This window comes from Canis aureus, chromosome 12 (assembly GCF_053574225.1).
Source record: "Canis aureus isolate CA01 chromosome 12, VMU_Caureus_v.1.0, whole genome shotgun sequence".
Taxonomy (NCBI): Eukaryota; Metazoa; Chordata; class Mammalia; order Carnivora; family Canidae; genus Canis; species Canis aureus.
In genome coordinates, this window is record NC_135622.1 from 42,174,695 (window position 1) to 42,195,129 (window position 20,435).

The window sequence follows — 20,435 nt, forward strand, 5'->3', positions numbered from 1 at the left end:
ACTCTCATCAATTCTATTTAATATTTTACTGAAGTTCTAGCTAGTGCAATAAAGTAAATAATAATAATAATAATAATAATAGCATCCAAATTGGAGAGAAAGGAGTAAAAGTATTTTTATTCACAGATGACTTATAGAAAATTTCAAGGAACTCACACAAAAAAATCTAAAACTAACAAATTACCAACATCTCAAGATACAAGATAAACATTCAAAACCAATGGTATTTCTGCATTCTATTGGTGGACAATCAAAATTAAATTGAGAATGATTCCATTTTCAATAGCACCAGAAAGAATAAAATAATTGGGAAAAAATTAACAAAAGTTCGAGACTTGTTTTCTAAAAAGTTTAAAATATTGCTGAGAGAACTCAAAGGAGAAGTAAATAAATGAAAAGACATTGAGTGTTCATTAATTGATAAAGTTAATATTTTCAAGACAGCAATGCTACTCAATTTGTTCTGTAAATTCAATATAAATCATATCAGAATCTTAGCAGAACTTTTTGTAGAAATTGATTCTTAAATTAATCCTTATGCTAAGTGAAACAATCATCTAAAAGAAAAACAAGTTGATATACTCATACTACCTGATTTCAAAACTAACAATGAAGCAACAGTATCAAGACAGTGTAAGAACTTTTAAGATGTACTTTCCTAGCAACTTTCAAATATGCAACACAATATTATTAACTATTGTCAGCATGTTGTACATTACATCCTCAGGACTTACTTATTTTATTTTATTTATTTATTTTTTATTTATTTGTGATAGTCACAGAGAGAGAGAGAGAGGCAGAGACATAGGCAGAGGGAGAAGCAGGCTCCATGCACTGGGAGCCCGACGTGGGATTCGATCCCGGGTCTCCAGGATCGCGCCCTGGGCCAAAGGCAGGCGCCAAACCACTGCGCCACCCAGGGATCCCAAGGACTTACTTATTTTATAACTAGAGGTTTGTGCCTTTTCACATCCTTCAGTTGATTCCTCCAATTTCTAATACACAACAGTAAATCCTGGAGGAGTTCTACAGAATCCAGATTCAAGTTCAGTAGCAACTGGGGAAACAAATGAAAAGGCAAGAGAAAAGCAGTTATATTCTCAGATTTGGTTACTTTATCTTTCACTGAAATTCTAAAACCATTATGAACTCGGGCATCTGGGTGGCTCAGTCGTTAAAGTCTGTCTGGCTTCAGTTCATTCAGGTCATGATCCTGGGATTGAGTCCCAAGTCAGGTTCCCTGCTGAGCAGGGGAGTCTGCTTCTTCCTCTCTGCCCCTGCTCATGCTCTCTTTCTTGCTCATCCCCTCTCTCAAATAAATAAAGAAAAAAATTAAAAAATTAAAAATTATGAACGTCAACAGTTCTATTAAATTAATTAATTAATTAATTAATTAATTAATTTTTTATTGGAGTTCAATTTGCCAACATATAGCATAACACCCAGTGCTCATCCCACCAAGTTCTATTAAATTCTAAATACCTAGGGCGCCTGGGTAGCTCAGTGGGCTAAGGATCTATCTGCCTTCAGCTCAGGTCATGATCTCAGGGTCCTGGAATTGGAGCATTGGGTTTTCTCTCTCTGCTCCTTCCCCTGCTTGTGTGTGTTCTCTCACTCTCTCAAGTAAATAATATCTTCAAAAAAAATAAAATAAATTCTAAATACATGTAAAGATACACAATAAAATACACAACTATTAAATATATTTGAACTGTACTTGCACGCTGAATTATTCAGTAGAGGCACCTACATATCAGGACTGCTGGTTTTCTCATTTCCTGCTTTCTTCATTCATTTATTCAACAAATATATTTTGAGGATATATCGTGTTCCAGGCACTATGACAAGTACTGGAATTATAATGATGAATTAAATACAGTCCTCTCTACAATTTTATCCTACTTGGGAATTGGTAAATAACGATTTCATGTAATCTGACATGCACCGTCGGGGGTTGGTCTAAAGACAGGATATGTCAGGAGCACAAAGGAGAGGCATTTCTCTCATTTTCACCATTCTGGCAAAGCTGATACCTGAAGGATGAGGGGAAAGTATACAAAACAGTAGAAAGAAACACACACACACACACACTCACACACACGCACAAATAGGTAAAGGACAACATTTGTGGAATTAGAACTAGTGATCTACTTTTACTGGAGATTTTTAGACGGCAGCCATCAGCCATAGTACTTCTTGATAGCTATTTGGACTTTAAAGTAATTGCTTGACTAAATGCTACTAGAAGACAGTGTCTTTCTGGCCTTATAACAAATGTGACAAGTTGATGATGTCTCATATCCTCAGGTAATAGTTTCAGAGTGTAGGCTGACAGTTTCATAGGGGAGACAGAAGGAAAAGGAAAAGTATAACCAAAAATAAAAAGGCACACATAGTGACTTTTTTTTTTTTAGCTTAAATGCTTTGAAAGATCATGAATAAGGAATAATTATATTTTTCAACACATATTAATGTATTTCATTAGATGTGTATATAACAAAATATTTATAACCCCATGTCTTATTCAGAAATAAAATGGGATGCCATTTACTCCTTACAGTTTATCTTAGAAATCAAAGATATGTAAATTTATTTCCCATATTATCAATATATCTTCTCTTCGAGTCCTACTCCTTCTTAAATAACAGCCAAAAATCATTTAATCGTTTTTTTTCTTTTTTTTTCATTTAATCGTTTTTAAGAGATAACAAATTAGGAATGCTAAATTTTAAAACCATTAGTAGGGCCTAGGAATCAGAAAGTTCCAACATGGGACGCCTGGGTGGCTCAGCAGTTGAGCATCTGGCTCAGGGTGTGATCCTGGATTCCTGGGATCGAGTCCCCCATGGGGGCTCCTTGCATGGAGCCTGCTTCTCCTCCCTCTGCTATATTCTTGCCTCTCTTCCTGTGTCTCTCAAATAAATAAATAAAATCTTTAAAAGAAACCCCAACTCTGGCCCTTATTTGACAGTAATAATAAAAATGTTGGTCATAAAAACTTTCTTAAAAAAACAAATCGAGGGACGCCTGAGTGGCTCAGTGGTGGAGCGCCTGCCTTCGGCTCAGGTCTTGATCCCAGGGTCCTGGATCGAGTCCTGCATTGGGCTCCCTGCAGGGAAACTGCTTCTCTCTCTACTTGTGTCTTAACTTCTCTCTGGGCCTCTCGTGAATAAATAAAATCTTAAAAAATAAAAATCAAAACCAGAAGTGAAACGTAAAGTCTGGGTGGAAGGAGAGCAGTTTGTTCACTTCTAGGCCTGAGAGAGAGAAATCCTGATAACGGAGTTTGTGGTGGCTGATGGTTTAGAAAGCACAGTTCAGAAAGCATTACTTTATGTCTTCAAAAGTAATAACAAGACTTATTTTTATCAAATTTAAACTAAGTTCATAGCCCTTTGAGCATATTTAGACTTTAAATTCAATTGTACTGTTGACTGGCCTTTGAGAAGGGGTGCTACAGTACAAAGAACACGGACTGCTGAACCAGACTGACCTAGGTCAGAAACCCTGCCATGCCACTTGTCAACTACCAGATGGTGCCAAAATCATTTACTCTCCCCGTGTCAGTTTTCTTATGCATAAAGCAGGAATACTTATTTCTAACACAGGGGTGTCGTAAACTTAAGTGAAGTAAATATCTAATGTGCTTGGTATTGTCAAACCCTCAATAAACTTTTGCCAAGTGAACTAATATTAAACATGTTTGTGATATTTAACGTCGGCTCTTTTGTAGTCCAAAGTCCTTTTTTCTGGTTTCGTTTTTAGAATGAAAGAAATGTATTTCTATTTAATTCTTTTGGGGTGGGGTGCCAAAACCTAGAGTAAATTATTTAAAAAAATATTATTTATTTGAGGGGGGTGGAGAAGGATTGCAGGGAGAGGAGCAGAGGGAGAGGGAGAAGGAGAAGGGGAGATCTATGTGGGCTCCATCCCAGGACCCTGAGATCATGACCAGGGCAGAAACCAAGAGGCATATGCTCAACCAACTGAGCCACCCAGGTGCTCCTAGAATAAAAGATTTTTTTTAAGCAATCCAATAAAAAAAGAATCAGGTCCCCTGGGTGGCTCAGTCATTGAGCGTCTGCCTTCCTCTGATCCCTGCTTAGGTCCTGATCCCTGCTTAGCTGGGAGTCTGCTTCTCCCTCTCTGTCTCTGCCCCTCCTCCTGTTCGTGCTCTCTCTCTCAAATAAAATAAATAAAAATCCTTAATAATAAAAAAAAAATCAGAAAATACAGGCAATGTATTTTTTTTTCCCTTCTTACACAACAAATTTATTTTTTCGCAGTTCTGGAGCATGTAAGTCCAACATCAAGCTGCCGGCAGGTTTGGTTTCTTCCGAGGCCACTCTGCTTGGCTTGTAGCTGGACATCTGCAGGTCCTCCCGGCGTGCCTGTGTTCTAATCGCCTTTCCTCCTAAGCACGCTCCTCACAGTGAGTTTAGTCCCACGCTAATGACTTCATTTTAACTTAGTTATCTCTTTAACCCTATCCCCAACGGACGTACTGGGAATTGGGACTTCAAGGCATGAATCTTGAGGGGATTAAATTCAGCCCCTCCCTTTGCCCTGCAACCGTTTTAGCAAGGGCCGTGGCTCCCCACCCCCCCACCCCCGCCTTCAAGATGATTCTATTTAGTTTTAGGGGGTAGTAGATTAACCGTTACATTTTATTTTAAATATCTTATTTATTTATTTATTCATGAGAGAGAAAGAGAGAGAGACAGAGGAGCAGAAGCAGGCTCCCTGCAGGGAGCCCGACGTGGGACTCGATCCCCGGTCCCCAGGATCAGGCCCTGGGCTGCAGGCGGCGCCACCCCGCTGCGCCACCCGGGCTGCCCCCACCGCTGTTTTAATGACTCAGAAAAGACCGTGCTACGCAAGCCGCCCACGAGCCCTGTCACTCCCCGGGGCCCGTGCAGCCGGGCAGAGGCTTGCCAGGGCGGGCAGGGGAGGACTGCGCGGTCAGCGGGCAAGGGACGCGGCCTGCGGGCGGCCTGCGCACACGGCGAGGCTCAGGCGCATCCCGTGGCCTTCTCACCCGCGCATCTCGGGGGTGGCCACGTGCCGCTCGCGTTCCCGAGGAGCCGCGGGCCGGCCGGGGCCCGGAGCTGCAGTTTGTTCCGCGCTCGGGCCGGCCTTGTCCCTCCCGCGCCTCCCGTCCCCGGGCCGAGGCGGGTGGAGATCTGTCGGCGGCCGCTGGCTTCTCTGCCCACATTCCGAGGAGAAAACGTGCCGGTGCCGGGGAGAGGGGCTCGCTCTCGGGGTCCCGAGCGGCACCCCGCAGCCCCCGAGCCCCGAGCCCCCCGCGCGCACTGCCCCGCCCCTCCGCGCACGCGCACGCGCACGCGCACGCGCCGCTGCCGAGCTCCTCCGGCGGAAAAGCCTGCGGGTGCCCGAGGCGGCTGCGTCAGCGCGTCCCGCGGGGAGGGGGCCTCGCCGGGCTCACGTCACTCGTGTGCGACGTCGCGGGCGCCACACACCATGCTGTCCGCCGGGCGGCGAGGTCCGGCCTTCCTGCGGCTGCGGCGCCTCCGGAGGTGGCTGGGGCGCGGGGCTCCTCCGGCCCTGCGCGGCCTTGGGCAAGAGCCCCTGGAGACAGCGCGGGCGCTGTGCGGCGAACCCTCGGCTGCGCACGAGCCGGACGGGGAGGGACGGCGCGGACCGCCACGGAGGAAGGCTCCCGGCATAGAGTCGCCTCCGAGTCTCGGTCCGCGCGCGCCAGGCCCCGGGATCGGATGTCTCTCCTCCGGGGAAAGCCTCGGGCTGCCGACGCCGCAGGAGGAGCCACCCTCCCGGGAGCGCGAGGACTCGAGCGGGGGCCCAGGCCAGCCCGGCCCCGCCCCCCGGGGGCCCTTGCCGCCCTCTCCGCCCTCTCCGCGCTCTCCGGCCCAGGCCGTGCCCCGGGTGGAAGGGCTCCCGGGCCCCTCTCCCTGCTCCGCAGCTTGCAGAGAGGGGCCCTTTCGCGTCGGGGAGCTCATCTTGGCGGAGACTGGGAAGCGGGAAACACAGTTTAGGAAATTATTTAGGCTGAGTAACGCCGGACACTTAAATAGTAGCTGGGGAGCGGTCCCGTTCAGCGAGATCGTGGGGCGGCTTCCCGGCCAGAGGCTGAGGAGCTCCTCTGGTAAGCACTTCACGCTGAGGAGGCCGGCTTTGGAGGACTACGTATTGCTGATGAAAAGAGGCCCGGCCATAACGTACCCTAAGGTAATGCTACCTTACCTTAGGGAACTAGCTACGGACTGGCTCCGGAGCGGAACTGCAGTCTGAAGCGCATCTCAGAACGTTTAAGGTTCTTACTGCCCTCAGACTTAAAAAACAAACACAGTGCATGGGAGTTTTTACGTATTTTGTGATTGCTGATTTTAGGAGGAAAGAGCCACCTCTCATTTTTAGTTTGGGAGCGTAGATTCTCTCATCTGTAAAGTGAAGACACTGTTGACCTGCTGCATAGAGTTATGTGGAGCAACTAGGCACGTGAGTGCTCCTGTTTGTTCCCCATGACCCTTAAGTTTGCAAATTCAGGACTGGAGGATGTTCAACTCTTTTGGTACCGTTATGGAGATATTATCATCATCGTGTAATAATAAGGCATGTTGCTAGGGGTATATCTTGTCAATGATAGATATGTTACTGTGCTTTAATCTTTAGGGGAAAAATAGAGTTTTGTATTAAAACAGCTAACAACAACAACAACAAAAAAGCTAACATTAAACACGAAGCATAAGAGAATTCTTTATAATAAATTAACTGCCTAGTTCTTGTTACTACTTTATACTAATTTTCCATTGCTACTGGTTTATTTCACTTCTTAATCATAGTCAAGGTCCTTGAGTAGAGTGTTCCTTTGTAATTGTAACAACTCCTTCTATCCCCGGATGAGGAGTCGTTCATCATTTATTCAGCTAATAACTGCCTATATTCAGGGAAGGTATGGTGATGAGCCACAGTCCTCACTCTTTTTTTTTTTTTTTTTTTAAGATTTTATTTATTTATTCATGAGAGACACAGAGAGAGAGAGAGGCAGAGGGAGAAGCAGGCTCCGTGCAGGGAGCCCGATGTGGGACTCGATCCCAGGTCTCCAGGATCACGACCTGGGCTGAAGGCGGCACTAAACCACTGAGCCACCGGGGCTGCCCCCATTCCTCACTCTCTACCTGGATGTTACACCCTAGAGAGGATGACAACACACAAGTAAATGAAAGAATAATTTCAGGTAGTGCTAAGTGCCAGGAAGAGAAATAGATTCATAAAGACAAATAGGTTAACAACAACATGCTGGGTGACCTGGGGGAGAATACTTTGTCAGATGGTTAGAGAAGGTGTCATACTACCTTTCATACTGTCATACTACCTTTCATACAAAACCTAATTAAGGAAAAGCCAGCCATGCAAAGATCCAGGAGCCCAGTATTGTCGCACAGGGAAGAGTAGTGCAGATATTTTCCTATTAGGGCCTGAGTGAGGTGAGGGAGAGAGTGGTATGAGATGTGGTTATTCCATGTGCCTTGGGGCCTTGGAATGTTCTAAGTGGGAATCCAATTTATATTTTACGAGGTCCACCTAGGAACCAAGAAAACCTTTTTGGAGACATTAGACCAATGGGGTATCATAAACTCTTGACGGAAACTTTATCTTTTCTGACTGTTCAGTCTAGCCACAAAAAAAATTTTTTTTTTGTAATTTCATCTTGCTTCCCCACATCTTTTTCCTCCCACTAGACAAAACTGTAAGAGAATAGTTATATTTTATAAAGTTATAAAGATAAATCTTTAGTGCACTTTCTGCCTTTCCATTTATCACAGATAAAAGTCCTAGTGCTCCATCTTAAGGAGGAATTTAAATACTGGATATGCTAACTGTTCATTTCTTTTTTCATTTCCCAAATGGTGGCTGCAGGAAATTTGACTTCAACCTTTACAACTTTGAAGTGCTTTTTAAGGTACCTCAATTGATTTGAAAGCTGGTCTCCGTGTTAGAATTACATAGTTTGTCTTAACAGTAAAAGTGGGTCTGTGGGATAATTTTATTTTATTTGTTTTTTTGTGGGAGTGATTTTAAATAAACTTCCTAACAGTTACTTGTGAAGAGTTGATATTTCACATTGGTCAGTATCCAGCACTTTTAGGTTTGGAGTAGAAATATAAAATGGAAAACACTCCCCCAATTTTTATTTTTTAGTTTTTTAAAAGGTTTTATTTATTTTAAGAGAGAGAGAGCAGGGGGCAGAGGACTCTGTGCTGAGTGTGGAGCCTGACTTGGGGCTTGATCTCATGGCTTGATCTCACGATCCTGAGATCATGCCCTGGGCTGAAACCAAGAGTCAGATGCTTAACCAACAGCCACTCAGGTGCTCCCACTCTCCAATTTTTAAATTAATCTTTTCTGCTGATGTCCATGATTGTAGCACTTATAGAAGAACAACTGGGGAGTAGAAATTGTTGCAATTTAATGAACCCTAAAGTGCAGCCCACTTATCGAAACTTAGGGTGAGGATTAGATTTATATTAGTGTATTAATCTGGAAAGAGATTGGAATTCATGTTGAGACAAAAATGTAAGTTTAAAAGGGTTGTTCTTTCATGAGATTCTAAAATGTGCAGAAAACTCAATAGTAGAATGATAGTCATAACTTTGGAGGACTCTCCCCATAGCTTTAAATCCCTTTTGGGAAGAGGCAGGGAAATGAATTAAGTGCTAATGTCCCACTCAAGTTTTGAACTGAAATTGCTAGGATGTATATAGTGAAATCCAATCTAGAAAACTCATCCCCTTGAGACCATCTAACATAAATGGCAGGAAGCAAAAGCTAAAGCATGCTAAAGTTTTTTATTTCGTGGTAGTAAGATTCTTTATCTTATGTGAATAATTCAAGAAAATAGAACTGCCTTCTGCAGGACATTTCAGTGATATGACTACTGAAGCTGCTTCCACTTCTGTATGAAGTTGTACTCCTCCCTGCTCTACCCTCAGGTGCCTGGCATGTAGGAGAGTATGTATGTGTGCAAGACTCAGTATTTGTGAATGAAACTTTTGGACTAATACAGCTTAAAAGTTGTGTGTCTGTGCATCATCCGGTCCAAGCCTTAGTCCTGCATTTCAGAAATACATTTTGGTTTCTAATTAGACAACTGTACCTGTTAAAATTCTTGTGCAATGAAACTTATATTTAATATAGAAGTTTCCGTGACTTGAAAGGGTTCTAGAAACCCTCCTCTTGAAGAATTTTCACAACAGCTTTTCCCAAAGAAGGAAAAGCTAGTAAAAACTTCCTAGATGTGCTGCTTATTTCTTAGCAGCTTTGAAAGGTTGGTTGCGGAGTGTTGAAATAAATCCTAATGTTAAAAATTCTCTGTATCACATCGTGGTCTTTTTGCGTTCGACATCTGTTCTTCTTCTGACTTGCCCACTTAATTCCTGGCTTTATGACTTTGGGGAAATTACTTAACCTCTTTGATTTGTCTATATAATGGGAGTGATGATACTTTTCTTATATTATTATCCTGATTAAACAAGACTATGAAAGCAATTTGCATATTTAACCCTGGCACATACATGATAAAGTTTCAATAAATAGCCCTTATTACTATCATCCATGATATTCCTGTTAACAATTCTTTAATTATAGCATTTGTGAAATAGGTCCTCCTATATATTACTGGTATCCTAATCCTAAATAAGAAGTTCGTTTCCTTTCATGCAGAGATTATGTAATAACTTCCTAACTGGTCTTCCACTGGCCTCTAATTTTTCTCTTCTCTAGTATATCCTGCATTTCCCTGTCAGATTAATCTTCATAAAATGCCATTTATTACCTTTGTGACATGCTCCAGTTACTGACCAGGTCAAGTTCAAATGCTTTAGCCTGGCATTCAGTTTTCTCCTTTTCTCTTCTTCTGAGATGGGCAGACTGTGCTTATTGTACCTCTTTTAACACTGTTCAGGCCTTCTGCTGATATCTCTATTCTCTGAACTATTGCCACTTATTGTCTATAATTTTGGTATTTTGCTGTAGTGCTGCTTTGCTAATTGATTCTTGAATCTCTTATTTCACCAAGTAAAAGATCAACTCTTGGTAGGGCAGGCCAGATTTTAATCCTTTTTTTTTCACTCGTTTCTTCTCCGACTCCAATGTAGTATTTGATAAGAGTCTGTACTTAGTACATATTTATTGGTCACTGAGTCACTCATACTCTCTTTCAATTATAGGATGTGAGTATGATACTGTTGATGATGGATATCCACCCAGGTGATACTGTTTTGGAAGCTGGCTCAGGCTCTGGTGGAATGAGCTTATTTTTATCCAAAGCAGGTAAGAGATTGGGAGAAATGAGCTGAATTTAGATGGGCAAAGAAAACACTCATAACAACAGAAAGTTAAGTGGATAAAGATGTTTTAGAAAATATTTACATAACTTTGTAATAGCATTCTCCTTGAAATCAAATGCAAGCAACTATTTATCCACCTTGTACGTTTATTCTAGTCATTCTCTCTATCCATCTCTCCATTTTCGGTGCTTTCTCTTGCTCCCTCCAGGTTTTTTAAAGCTGCTTCTTCTTCTTTTTTTTTTTTAAGCTAAACTTATTTGGACCTAACACAGCTATAGTTCACAGATCATAAGTATTTAGAACTCAGAGAATTTTTAACATAGTGACCATACTCAAGTAGTTATCACCCAGATCAAGACAGGGAATATTGTTGCTTTACAGAAACCTCCTCATTCTCCTTAGTCATAATCCTCCCCAAAGATAACCACTATTTTGCCTTTTATCATCCTTGATTAGTTTTGCCTGCTTTGAGCATTGTATAAAAGGAACATACAGTATGTACTCTTTTGAATGTGGCTCCTTTCATTCAAAAATCTGTTTGTGAGAGTCAGCTATTGCATATAACAGTAGTTCTTTCATTTTAGTGGCTGTGTAGTTACTCCATTTTGTAAACAAATCACAGCTTATCCATTCTGTTAATGGGCATTTGAGTTGAATATTATAACAGTGCTGCTCTGAACATTCTTATATTTGTTTTTTGGTGCATATGTGTGCATATTTTTGTTAATAATAATTCCAGATGAATATTCAGTATGAGAGAAATAGAAGGTAGAGGGTGGTCAGCTGCTGGGAAAGAATCATATACTATTAAGGGCAAAGAATGATAGTTGGTGTTTATAAATAATCATAATATAGAACTATTAAAGCTAGATCATATAGAGTCTTCCTTTCTTTAAGAAAGTCTCAAAATTGTCAGTTGGTAAAAGTCTTGCTTGATTGAGGGTAGCACCTAACCAAAAATCAAGAGATGAACAGTAAACATAAATATCTGTTCATGTTCCCATCACTTGATTTCTGGTTACTTTTAATTTATTATTGCTCTCTTCCTTTGCCTACTTAATTCCTGTATGTGTTAAGGTTGCTTTGGCTGCTCTGGCTGCCTGTGAAATTGTCCTTCCTCAGCTAATGATAGACTGCTGAATAGTGACTGCACTCTCTTTGGGTACATTTTTTTTCTTTTTGGATCATATTGTTCTTTATTAGTGCATTATTTCTTAAATAATCAGCTTTGCTAGAGCTGTTGTATGTGTATATGGGTAGATTTTATAAAGAATACAAATAGAAGTATACCAAACTGAACTTAAACCTTTTGTTCTTTCACCTAATGCCATCACATACAAACATAATCCAGTTTATGCTAGGTCAGAAATTCATTCTGGCCTCCTCAAATCTTTTTTTTTTTTTTTTCTTTTCTTTTCTGTACATAGTTAAAGGCAGTCATTTCTTCACAATCAATGACTGAATCCTAAATACATTTAAGAGTGAATTTATAAAAATTTGTGTGAGCAGAGGAGTGCCCATATTTCTAATATCTGTAGTATCAGTGGTGTCATGGCATGAATAGTCCCAAACTATGAGTGATCAAGAAATTATTGCTATTTACCTTTGGGATGGATTTTTTTCTCCATAATTTTCCAATTATTTAGCTTATGCTATTGTTAACATTAATTTCTCTGCCTTGAGAACATGGTGAATTGCAGCTGGAGTTATATTTCAAAAGACATCCTAGAATTTAAACTTTTCATGAGTAAATAATAGATTTATTGATCTAGAACAGCTCCCAAATGATATCAAATCACCTCAAATAGAGGTGGCTGGAGAATTAATTGCCTTTAACTAAAATAATGCAAGTAGTCTTTTTTTTTTTTTTTCTTTTTTTAAAGATTTTATTTATTTATTCATGAGAGACACACAGAGAGAGAGGCAGAGACACAGGCAGAGGGAGAAGCAGGCTCCACACAGGGAGCCTGACATGGGACTCGATCCCAGGTCTCCGGGATCATGCCCTGAGCTGAAGGTGGCACTAAACCACTGAGCCATCAGGGCTGCCCTGTAAGTAGTCTTCTGTAGAAACTGCACTATTACTATGCTAAACAGTTTTTCTTTAGGCATATACAAAAATGCAAATATCTTTTAAATATATGAAATGACTAACTTCATCTGTAACAAAAGAAATGTAAATTACAACTAAATGATAAACTATTTTCAGTTTTTAGATTGACAGAGATAAAAAGTTTGAAAACTCTTTGTTGGAGAAAGTATGGAGAAATAGGTGCTTTACTACCTTGTTGGTAGAGTGTAAATTGGTATTATTCTTTGGGAGGAGAATTTGGTAATAATTTTCAAAATAAAAAATTCACATACCTCTTGAACTGGTAATTTCATTTTAAAGACTTTGTCTTTTCATTGATAAAAAGGTTTAGGCAACATAATTTTCATTGCAATATTGTTTAAGACTAAAAACAAGCTAAATGTTCATCCGTAGGTGACTGGTTAAATAAACTATGACATAGCCATACAATGGAACATAATAGTTTTTTTTTTTTTTAATTTTTATTTATTTATGATAGTAACAGAGGGAGAGAGAGAGGCAGAGACACAGGCAGAGGGAGAAGCAGGCTCCATGCACCGAGAGCCCGACATGGGATTCGATCCGGGGTCTCCAGGATCGCGCCCTGGGCCAAAGGCAGGCGCCAAACCGCGGCGCCACCCAGGGATCCCACATAATAGCTCTTAAAAAGAACATAGTAGATCATTAATCACTGAAGTAACATTAGTAAGTATAAGGAAAGTGTATGGGATAGTATATATAACACATGTATGTTTTAAAGTATGTTAAAAATAGGGAGAGACACTTTGCACACTTATATAGGCACCAACTATCTTGTGAAGGGTAAATAACTGGTGATATGGTTGCCTCTGAAGAGGAAGATTGATTAAGGATCTGGGATGGGATAGTTTTGTAACCCTGAAGTATTTGAATTATTTTTTCACATCAGTGTAATACCTTTGTATTATAGTTTTTTACATTCTTTTACTTTTGTGAAATGAATCAATAAAATATCATAAATTCTTTTAATTAAGTTGGAGCACAAGGACGAGTCATAAGCTTTGAAATACGAAAAGACCACCATGAATTGGCTAAGAAGAATTATAAAAATTGGTGTGATTCATGGAAAATGAGTCATGTAGAAGAGTGGCCAGACAATGTGAATTTTATTCATAAGGATATTTCAGGAGCAACTGAAGATGTAAAATCTTTAATATTTGATGCGGTAAGTTTTCTAAAGTGGGTCCTATGGTATTATCTAATACTGACTACATAGAAAACAAGGATTGCACTTCTTTTGTATGGAAAAGGCTCTTCCTTCATTATTTGCCCTGTTTCTATTTGTAGAAGTAGGGAGGAATATTTTCCTTTAATATTATGGTAGAATTTAGAGCAGAGAGACATACTGAATCAGGTGCCAAAGCTGTTACTAAGTCTGGAGTAATGACCAGATAGTAAGAGGAATAGTTGAACATCATGAACCTCACCATTTCTAGGATAAAGGAATAATAATTTAGGAGCAGCATTGGGAGCATATTGATTGATCCCAGAGCCTGACCTCACGTTGTGAGATTTGGGGGAATAAATGGCCCTCATTTGTGAGGGAACAGGCCACAGGCATCTTAAGACAGTTAACATGAAGATGTCGATGAGTGTTCATTTAAAATATTGAGGTTAGAGGCATTTACTATGAACATAGCTTCAGAAAGTGGAGTAGATGGATTTGTGAGGTGCAGGAATGGTGAAAGATTGAGCTGGGGAGAAGCAGCAGAGAAATATGAAGATAAAAGGATAGATGATGAAGGGATATTTTAGGCTGTGACCAATGATGGTAGAGATGTGGGACATGGAGGTATTAGTTGGCTTCAGAGTTTCAGAATTCTAGTGTAAGTTACCTTATCCTTGATGATTTCATTATCATTTCATAGCTTGGCACCAGAGACTGAGGTCTAGGTTGTCTTTGCTTTTTTTAATTGGCTGTTTGGAAAGTTGAATTACTTTAGGACATTTATGAGGGAAACTAGTTGAAAAATGAAGAAAGAGGAGACTTTTTTAAAATCAGGACTGGTTCCCATCTCTAATATTAAAGTCTGTAGTTTTGGTGACACAGATTCCTGGACACAAAGACCACAGTTCTTTTTCCTTATCCTTGTTTGGCTTGCATATTACAGCTCAGTAAGGGCCAGAAGAAAAGAAATTTTTCTACATAGGCCATCCATAAGACTGTTAGAATGTTACAGATACCTGAGAGGTTAATTGATCATCTGAAATTTGCTTGATGATCATGAAGGACAAAAGAGGATTTTAATGATATTGTTGGAGCTTTGTAGAAACCTGCTGAATCATCCCTGATCTAAAAGAAAGAATGTGGGCAGCCCCCCCGGGCGGGGGGGGGGGGGGGGGAGGGGGGGGTGCCTCAGCGGTTTAGCGCCACCTTCCGCCCAGGGCGTGATCCTGGAGACCCAGGATTGAGTCCTGTGTTGGGCTCCCTTGTATGGAGCCTGCTTCTCCCTCTGCCTCTCTCTCTCTCTCTGTGTGTCTCGTGAATAAATAAATAAAATCTTTAAAACAATTAAAAGAATGTTCCTTACTAGATTTATTTGGGTGAACTCTCTTGAGTAATAGTGCCAAATAGTTACACATGGTTCTCAGTATGAGAAAACATAGGAGGATCCATACCCCTGCAATCCAAAATGATGGTGAACATAAAAGGTATTAAACCACAAAGGAGAACAAAAGGAGAAAAAAATGGCTAATAAAATATTTTTAACAAATTTTTAAAAGCCTAACCATCAGAAGATGAATGGACACATGGAATACTAAAAATAGTATTATTTAACATAGTGAAATAAATGTACTGTATTTATATCAGTAAATCTCAAAGACATGGTGCTTAGTGGAAAAAAGCATTATAAAAGAGTATGTATGGAATGGCCATATATATCTAAAATTTAAAACTATGCAAAACAGTACCATGGTACTGTTTATAGCTATAGACATATGTCATAAAAGTATAAATTATTTGGGAACATTACCAACTTCAGGACAGTGATTATCTGAGGAGAGAAAGGGAGAGGGGAAGAGGGAACTAAGTTTTGTGGTCCATTCAGCCTGGTTCCCATAATAGCCAAGAAGATCTTGGATAAGTTACTTAAACTTTCTGTGCCCAGGCCCCTCACATATTAAACAGGAATGATGATAATACTTCATAGAGGTGTTGAGGATTAAATAAGATATTTCATATAAAGTGCATAGAATAGTACCTGGTATATAGTAAGCATTAAAGAAATATTAGCTATGATTTTCATCATTATTTCCTTCCTTCTCTCTACCTGTTTAAATTCTGTTTTCTCTTTAAAGTTTAGATCAAAGGTCATGATCTCTTTCATGAAATGTACCCTACTCATCTACCTGCTGGATTATCATCTATCTCTGAATTATTGAACTACTGTTTCTAATTCAATAAGCATTTATTAAAGACCTGCCATGTGCCATGTACTATGCTAAGACGAAAGTGAATTTATACATTTAGCATTCTAGAAGATAGACATGTAAACAATTACTGGAAAGACTCAGAAGCATGGAACACCATGGCTGTAGAAATTGGGTATCATGAGATGAAGCTGTAAATGCAGTCTTAATTGTCTAGATAATGAAGGATATTTGTATGTATATTAAGCTAGGGCATAGAGACATTCATTATCTTACAGATAATGGGAACTATTGATGAGTTCCTAAGTAGAGGAGCAGAATGTTTTAGATTCTTAGCAGATTCCTATTTTAAAGTAATTTTTTTTTTAATTCCACTATCGTTAACATTCCACAATTCATTTTAGGTATACAATGTAGTGATTCAGCAATTCCAAATGTTACTCAGTACTCCTCAAGATAAGTATATTCTTCCATTTTAGAGTAATTCTGGTGGAAGAATGAGGCTGAGTCTATGTAGAAAGCTATTGTAATGTTACAACAGGTTACAACAGGTTACAATGTTACAACAATGAGGTTCTGATCTAAGGCATTAACAGCCCGATGAATTTGAGAAATGCCAAATAGATAAGGTTTCTGGGGCTGGATAATTTTCCAGACAGAAACATCAAAACCCCAATGATTCTCAAAAGAGAATTTGAGGTAAAGAAAATGATGACCCCAACAAGTGAGGTTTGAGTGACTGGATGAACGGAAATGTTGAGAATATTCAAGAGGATTGGCAGGTTTCTTGGTTTTCTGATTTGTGGTCCTTATCAATAACATAGGCAAACTCTGTAGTTACAGCCAAAGAAGCCCATTTATGTTTATCATGTTAACCCTTTGATTCAGTCATTGAGATCTTTCCTTGAGATCTGATAAACATTTTAAACTCCTGTCCAAACCTGAATTCTTGATTATTTCTGCTAAGCCTGCCCCTCCCATAGTCTTTACCATTTCCCTCATTCTTTCAGTGGCTTAGGCTAAAAACACTGGATTCATCCTGACTCCTCTTTCTCTTTATCCTACAACCAATCCTAATTCTAATTGGTTCTACCTTTTCAAAATATATACTTATCACATCCAGTGCTATTTGCTATACCAGGTCACCATCATCCTTCCTCGCCTTCTCTCAGTCTTTTCTTTGTTTACATCTAAAAATTAAGTCAGAATGTACATAATGCCACTGAATTGTACACTCAGAATTCATCTCTTATTACAATTTTCCCCCTTTTGTCTCCACTGCAGCGACAGTGGCCTTCTCAGACTCACCAAGTATCCTACAACCTCAGAGTATTTGTATTTGCTGTTCTGTCCATCTGGAGTATACTTCCCCCCTAAATTTCCACAGGGTAAGCTTAATCATCATCTTCAGGTCTTTTCACTGACTAGCCTATGTATAATAAAATAGCACTTCCTTCCATTAGTTTCTATCCCTCATATTCTGTTTTATAATTCTATACTTGATGTCACTTATCCTCCGGTGACTTACATACTTCTTGGATTTTTAATGGTTGTCCCTTCATTAGAATATATGTTCCCTTGAAACAAAATGGAATGAAAGCTCCTGTTACATCCTTACTACTTAGCAAAATGCTTGGCACATGGAAGGTGCTCAGTAAATATTTGGTGAATGGATTAATAATTAATGATTACCCATTAATACTATTTTTAAAAACATAATGGAATAATTTCTAATTTAGTAATATGTTGATGTGCCAACTACTCTTAGCTTTTCAGAGTTATCCATCAATAAAAGCAACTTTATTTTCTATTTTGGGCATATTTATTTTTGTTTTAAATGAATTAAAAAAATTTCACATACTCATTGTATTCATTTGACATCTTTGTGAATACACAGCCTGTATTCTGCAATTGGATGAAGAATAAAGAACTAAAGGTCAGGATTCTTGCATTTTAGAATCTCTCAAATTAATAACTTTCCTTTTGAACATAAAAATACATATTTGAAAAAATTTGAATTTCTGTTGCCAAAAGCTGAACTCTATCATTAAAATTTTATATATATGTATGCATTTGTGTATATTAGATGTAGCTGTAGAAAGATTCCTGTAGTGTTGATATTGCCAAGTGCACGACAAACCATTATGATTTTCCTGTAGTCAAGTACTGTGACATTTTGTATAATAATAAATACATCTTTTTGAGAGAGCAAAATGATGGTTAATAGTATTAGAGTTTAAAAATGAGAACTTTAACTGGGTAATTGCTTTCTAAAAGTTTTATAATAGTAAGAAAGAAGACCTGTGCTTTGTTTAAACAAAACTCTGTCTGATTTGCTTCCCCCTGACAGGTAGTTTTGGACATGTTGAATCCTCAAGTTGCTTTGCCTGTTTTATACCCAAATCTTAAACAGGGCGGTGTGTGTGCTGTATATCTAGCAAAGTGAGTAATGTGGCTATTTTTCTTTGTAATGTGATTTTAAACATACTTTTATTTTGACTTAAGGACTTGGCTACAGTGTTCATTTTATAATCGAATTAGGTGTATATGTCAATTTGTAAAACTTAAGAACCAATATATATCACAACAAATTTATATTGCTGTTTAAACCACTCTTTACCTGAATGATAAGATGGACGTTTCTTCTGACAGTTTAGAAGAAAAGTTTTAAAAGTATAATTTGAACAGTAATGTAAAATCTGCATTTTTTTATTTAGTATTCTATGAAATTGCATATTATGTGCTCGAACTTGCATGTGTATTTTTCCCCCTTGGTTTAACTATAGCATTTAAATTTGGGTTAAGAGGGCAGCCCTGGTGGCTCAGCAGTTTAGCATTGCCTTCAGCCCAGGGTGTGATCCTGGAGACCCGGGATCGAGTCCCACGTTGGGCTCCTGGCACGGAGCCTGTTTCTCCCTCTGCCTGTGTCTCTGCCTCTCTCTCTCTCTCTCTCTCTCTCTCTGTGTATCTCATGAATAAATAAATAAAATCTTTAAAAAAATAAATAAATAAATTTGGGTTGAGAGGTATAGTGAACTTAAGTATCAAGTTATTATTTTAGTAGAAATTTAGAGTACTTTTTTTCACTTTTTCTAAAAGCATCACACAGGTTATTGAACTGTTAGATGGAATTCGCATCTGTGAACTTGCTCTCTCATGTGAAAAGATAAGTGAAGTCATTGTCAGAGATTGGTTGGTTTGCCTTGCAAAACAGAAAAATGGAATTTTAGCTCAAAAAGTAGAACCTAAAATCAACACAGATTTACAATTACATTCTCAAAAGAAAATTAGAATTGAAGGTGAGATGTTTCAAGAGGATGACCATGGTGAGTTTCAATTTTATTTCATATGTGTTTGCAATAATAAATGGAGAATAGCTTCGTGAGTGTATTGAACAATAATTATAAAACTATTTCTCAGGGATTTGTTCTCTTTTCTTAGAGATATTGAAATATGGTATTTCTTCTGTGAAATTAAAATCTCTAAAGGACAGAATAATGACTTTTTTTGCCTTTTATGTAAAAGTTTGATACCTTTGAAGAATTGAGCTTTGTATGATATTCATATTTTGCTTGTATCAAAGCAGTTGGTTTATGCAATACTTTAAATATATTACAGGATATTTTAAATTTAGGTCAGTGATTATTACTGAAGGGAAAGAATTTAATAGGACTTGATATGCAAATAGCTAATATTCTAAAAAGCAACTGGAATTCCTCAGAGAACTAAATTTAGGTCCTTGTTGTATGTACTCATTATTTAGGATATGAACAAGTTTTCAAATATCCATTAATTGATGATATATGGGCTTATCCATTTAGTTATAAAACCATATATGTTTATCATTTAATCCTTGACAAATTGTTTCTGTAAGATAACTGGCAGAGTAGTTTCAAAACAAATGCTGAAAAAATGAGTTCTGAGAGAAAACCATAAAAGGGCAGTAATTTGTATTTTAACAGTTTTGTCAACAAAATATAAAATATTTTATGTAGCTTATAATATATATTTTGTTCTACAACAGAAGAATCGCATTCTGATTTTCCATATGGATCATCTCCTTATATTGCTAGACCTATACACTGGCAAACTGGTCATACAGGTGAGTGATGTTTTCAGGCCATAGTAAGTGATGTTTTCTTCTGGTTATTGTAATAACTTTACCTTTTTCTTTCCTTAAATTAGCTTTTCTTGTCAAGCTGAGGAAGTTTAAACCACAACCTGAGTAGTACCTCAGATGACAGCAACTGATTGGAAGATGAAAAAATATCAAAACAGAACTTTATATTGTGAATCACTACTTCCATAGATTGGAATTGTTAGCTTTTACTATGATTTGTATAACTTTTACGTATAATTTTGAAAAATAATAAAAGCTAAAGTAAGATGTGTAACATTTCAAAACTGTTTAAATGTCTCATTTTGACACTTGTCTTGTAGTTATTTTGACATGTTGTAGTTAATGATTCCAAATTGGTTTAGTTGAGCCATCTCACTCTTCACTTCCTGTAAACCACTCCATAGATTTGTCTTTCTTCATAAAATTAGTTTTCTTTTCTTTGTTTGATTGATGGTCATTGGCTACCAAAATAAAAAATGATTTTAAGACAAATTTTATATATCTG

General features: G+C 38.6%; 2 protein-coding genes across 5 annotated transcripts in view; one reads left to right on the plus strand and one right to left on the minus strand.

Annotated features, from left to right (window-relative positions):
- Positions 1-1,840: 1,840 nt before the first annotated feature.
- Positions 1,841-20,422, plus strand: TRMT61B (tRNA methyltransferase 61B). The gene is made up of 9 exons (XM_077916005.1): positions 1,841-1,847; positions 4,862-6,207; positions 10,209-10,311; positions 17,095-17,198; positions 17,708-17,746; positions 18,161-18,252; positions 18,910-19,136; positions 19,835-19,912; positions 19,996-20,422. Exons 1-9 carry the CDS (start codon positions 1,841-1,843, stop codon positions 20,037-20,039), a joined length of 2,040 nt encoding a protein of 679 aa, XP_077772131.1. The 3' UTR covers positions 20,040-20,422.
- Positions 19,744-20,435, minus strand: part of SPDYA (speedy/RINGO cell cycle regulator family member A) — a 34,944-nt gene continuing 34,252 nt past the window's right edge. For all 4 annotated transcript variants that reach the window (XM_077843746.1, XM_077843747.1, XM_077843748.1 and 1 more), the window contains exon 7: positions 19,744-20,391. In XM_077843746.1, coding sequence (XP_077699872.1) covers positions 20,303-20,391 — 89 coding nt within the window. In that variant the 3' untranslated portion in view covers positions 19,744-20,302. The remainder of the gene's footprint in view (positions 20,392-20,435) is intronic.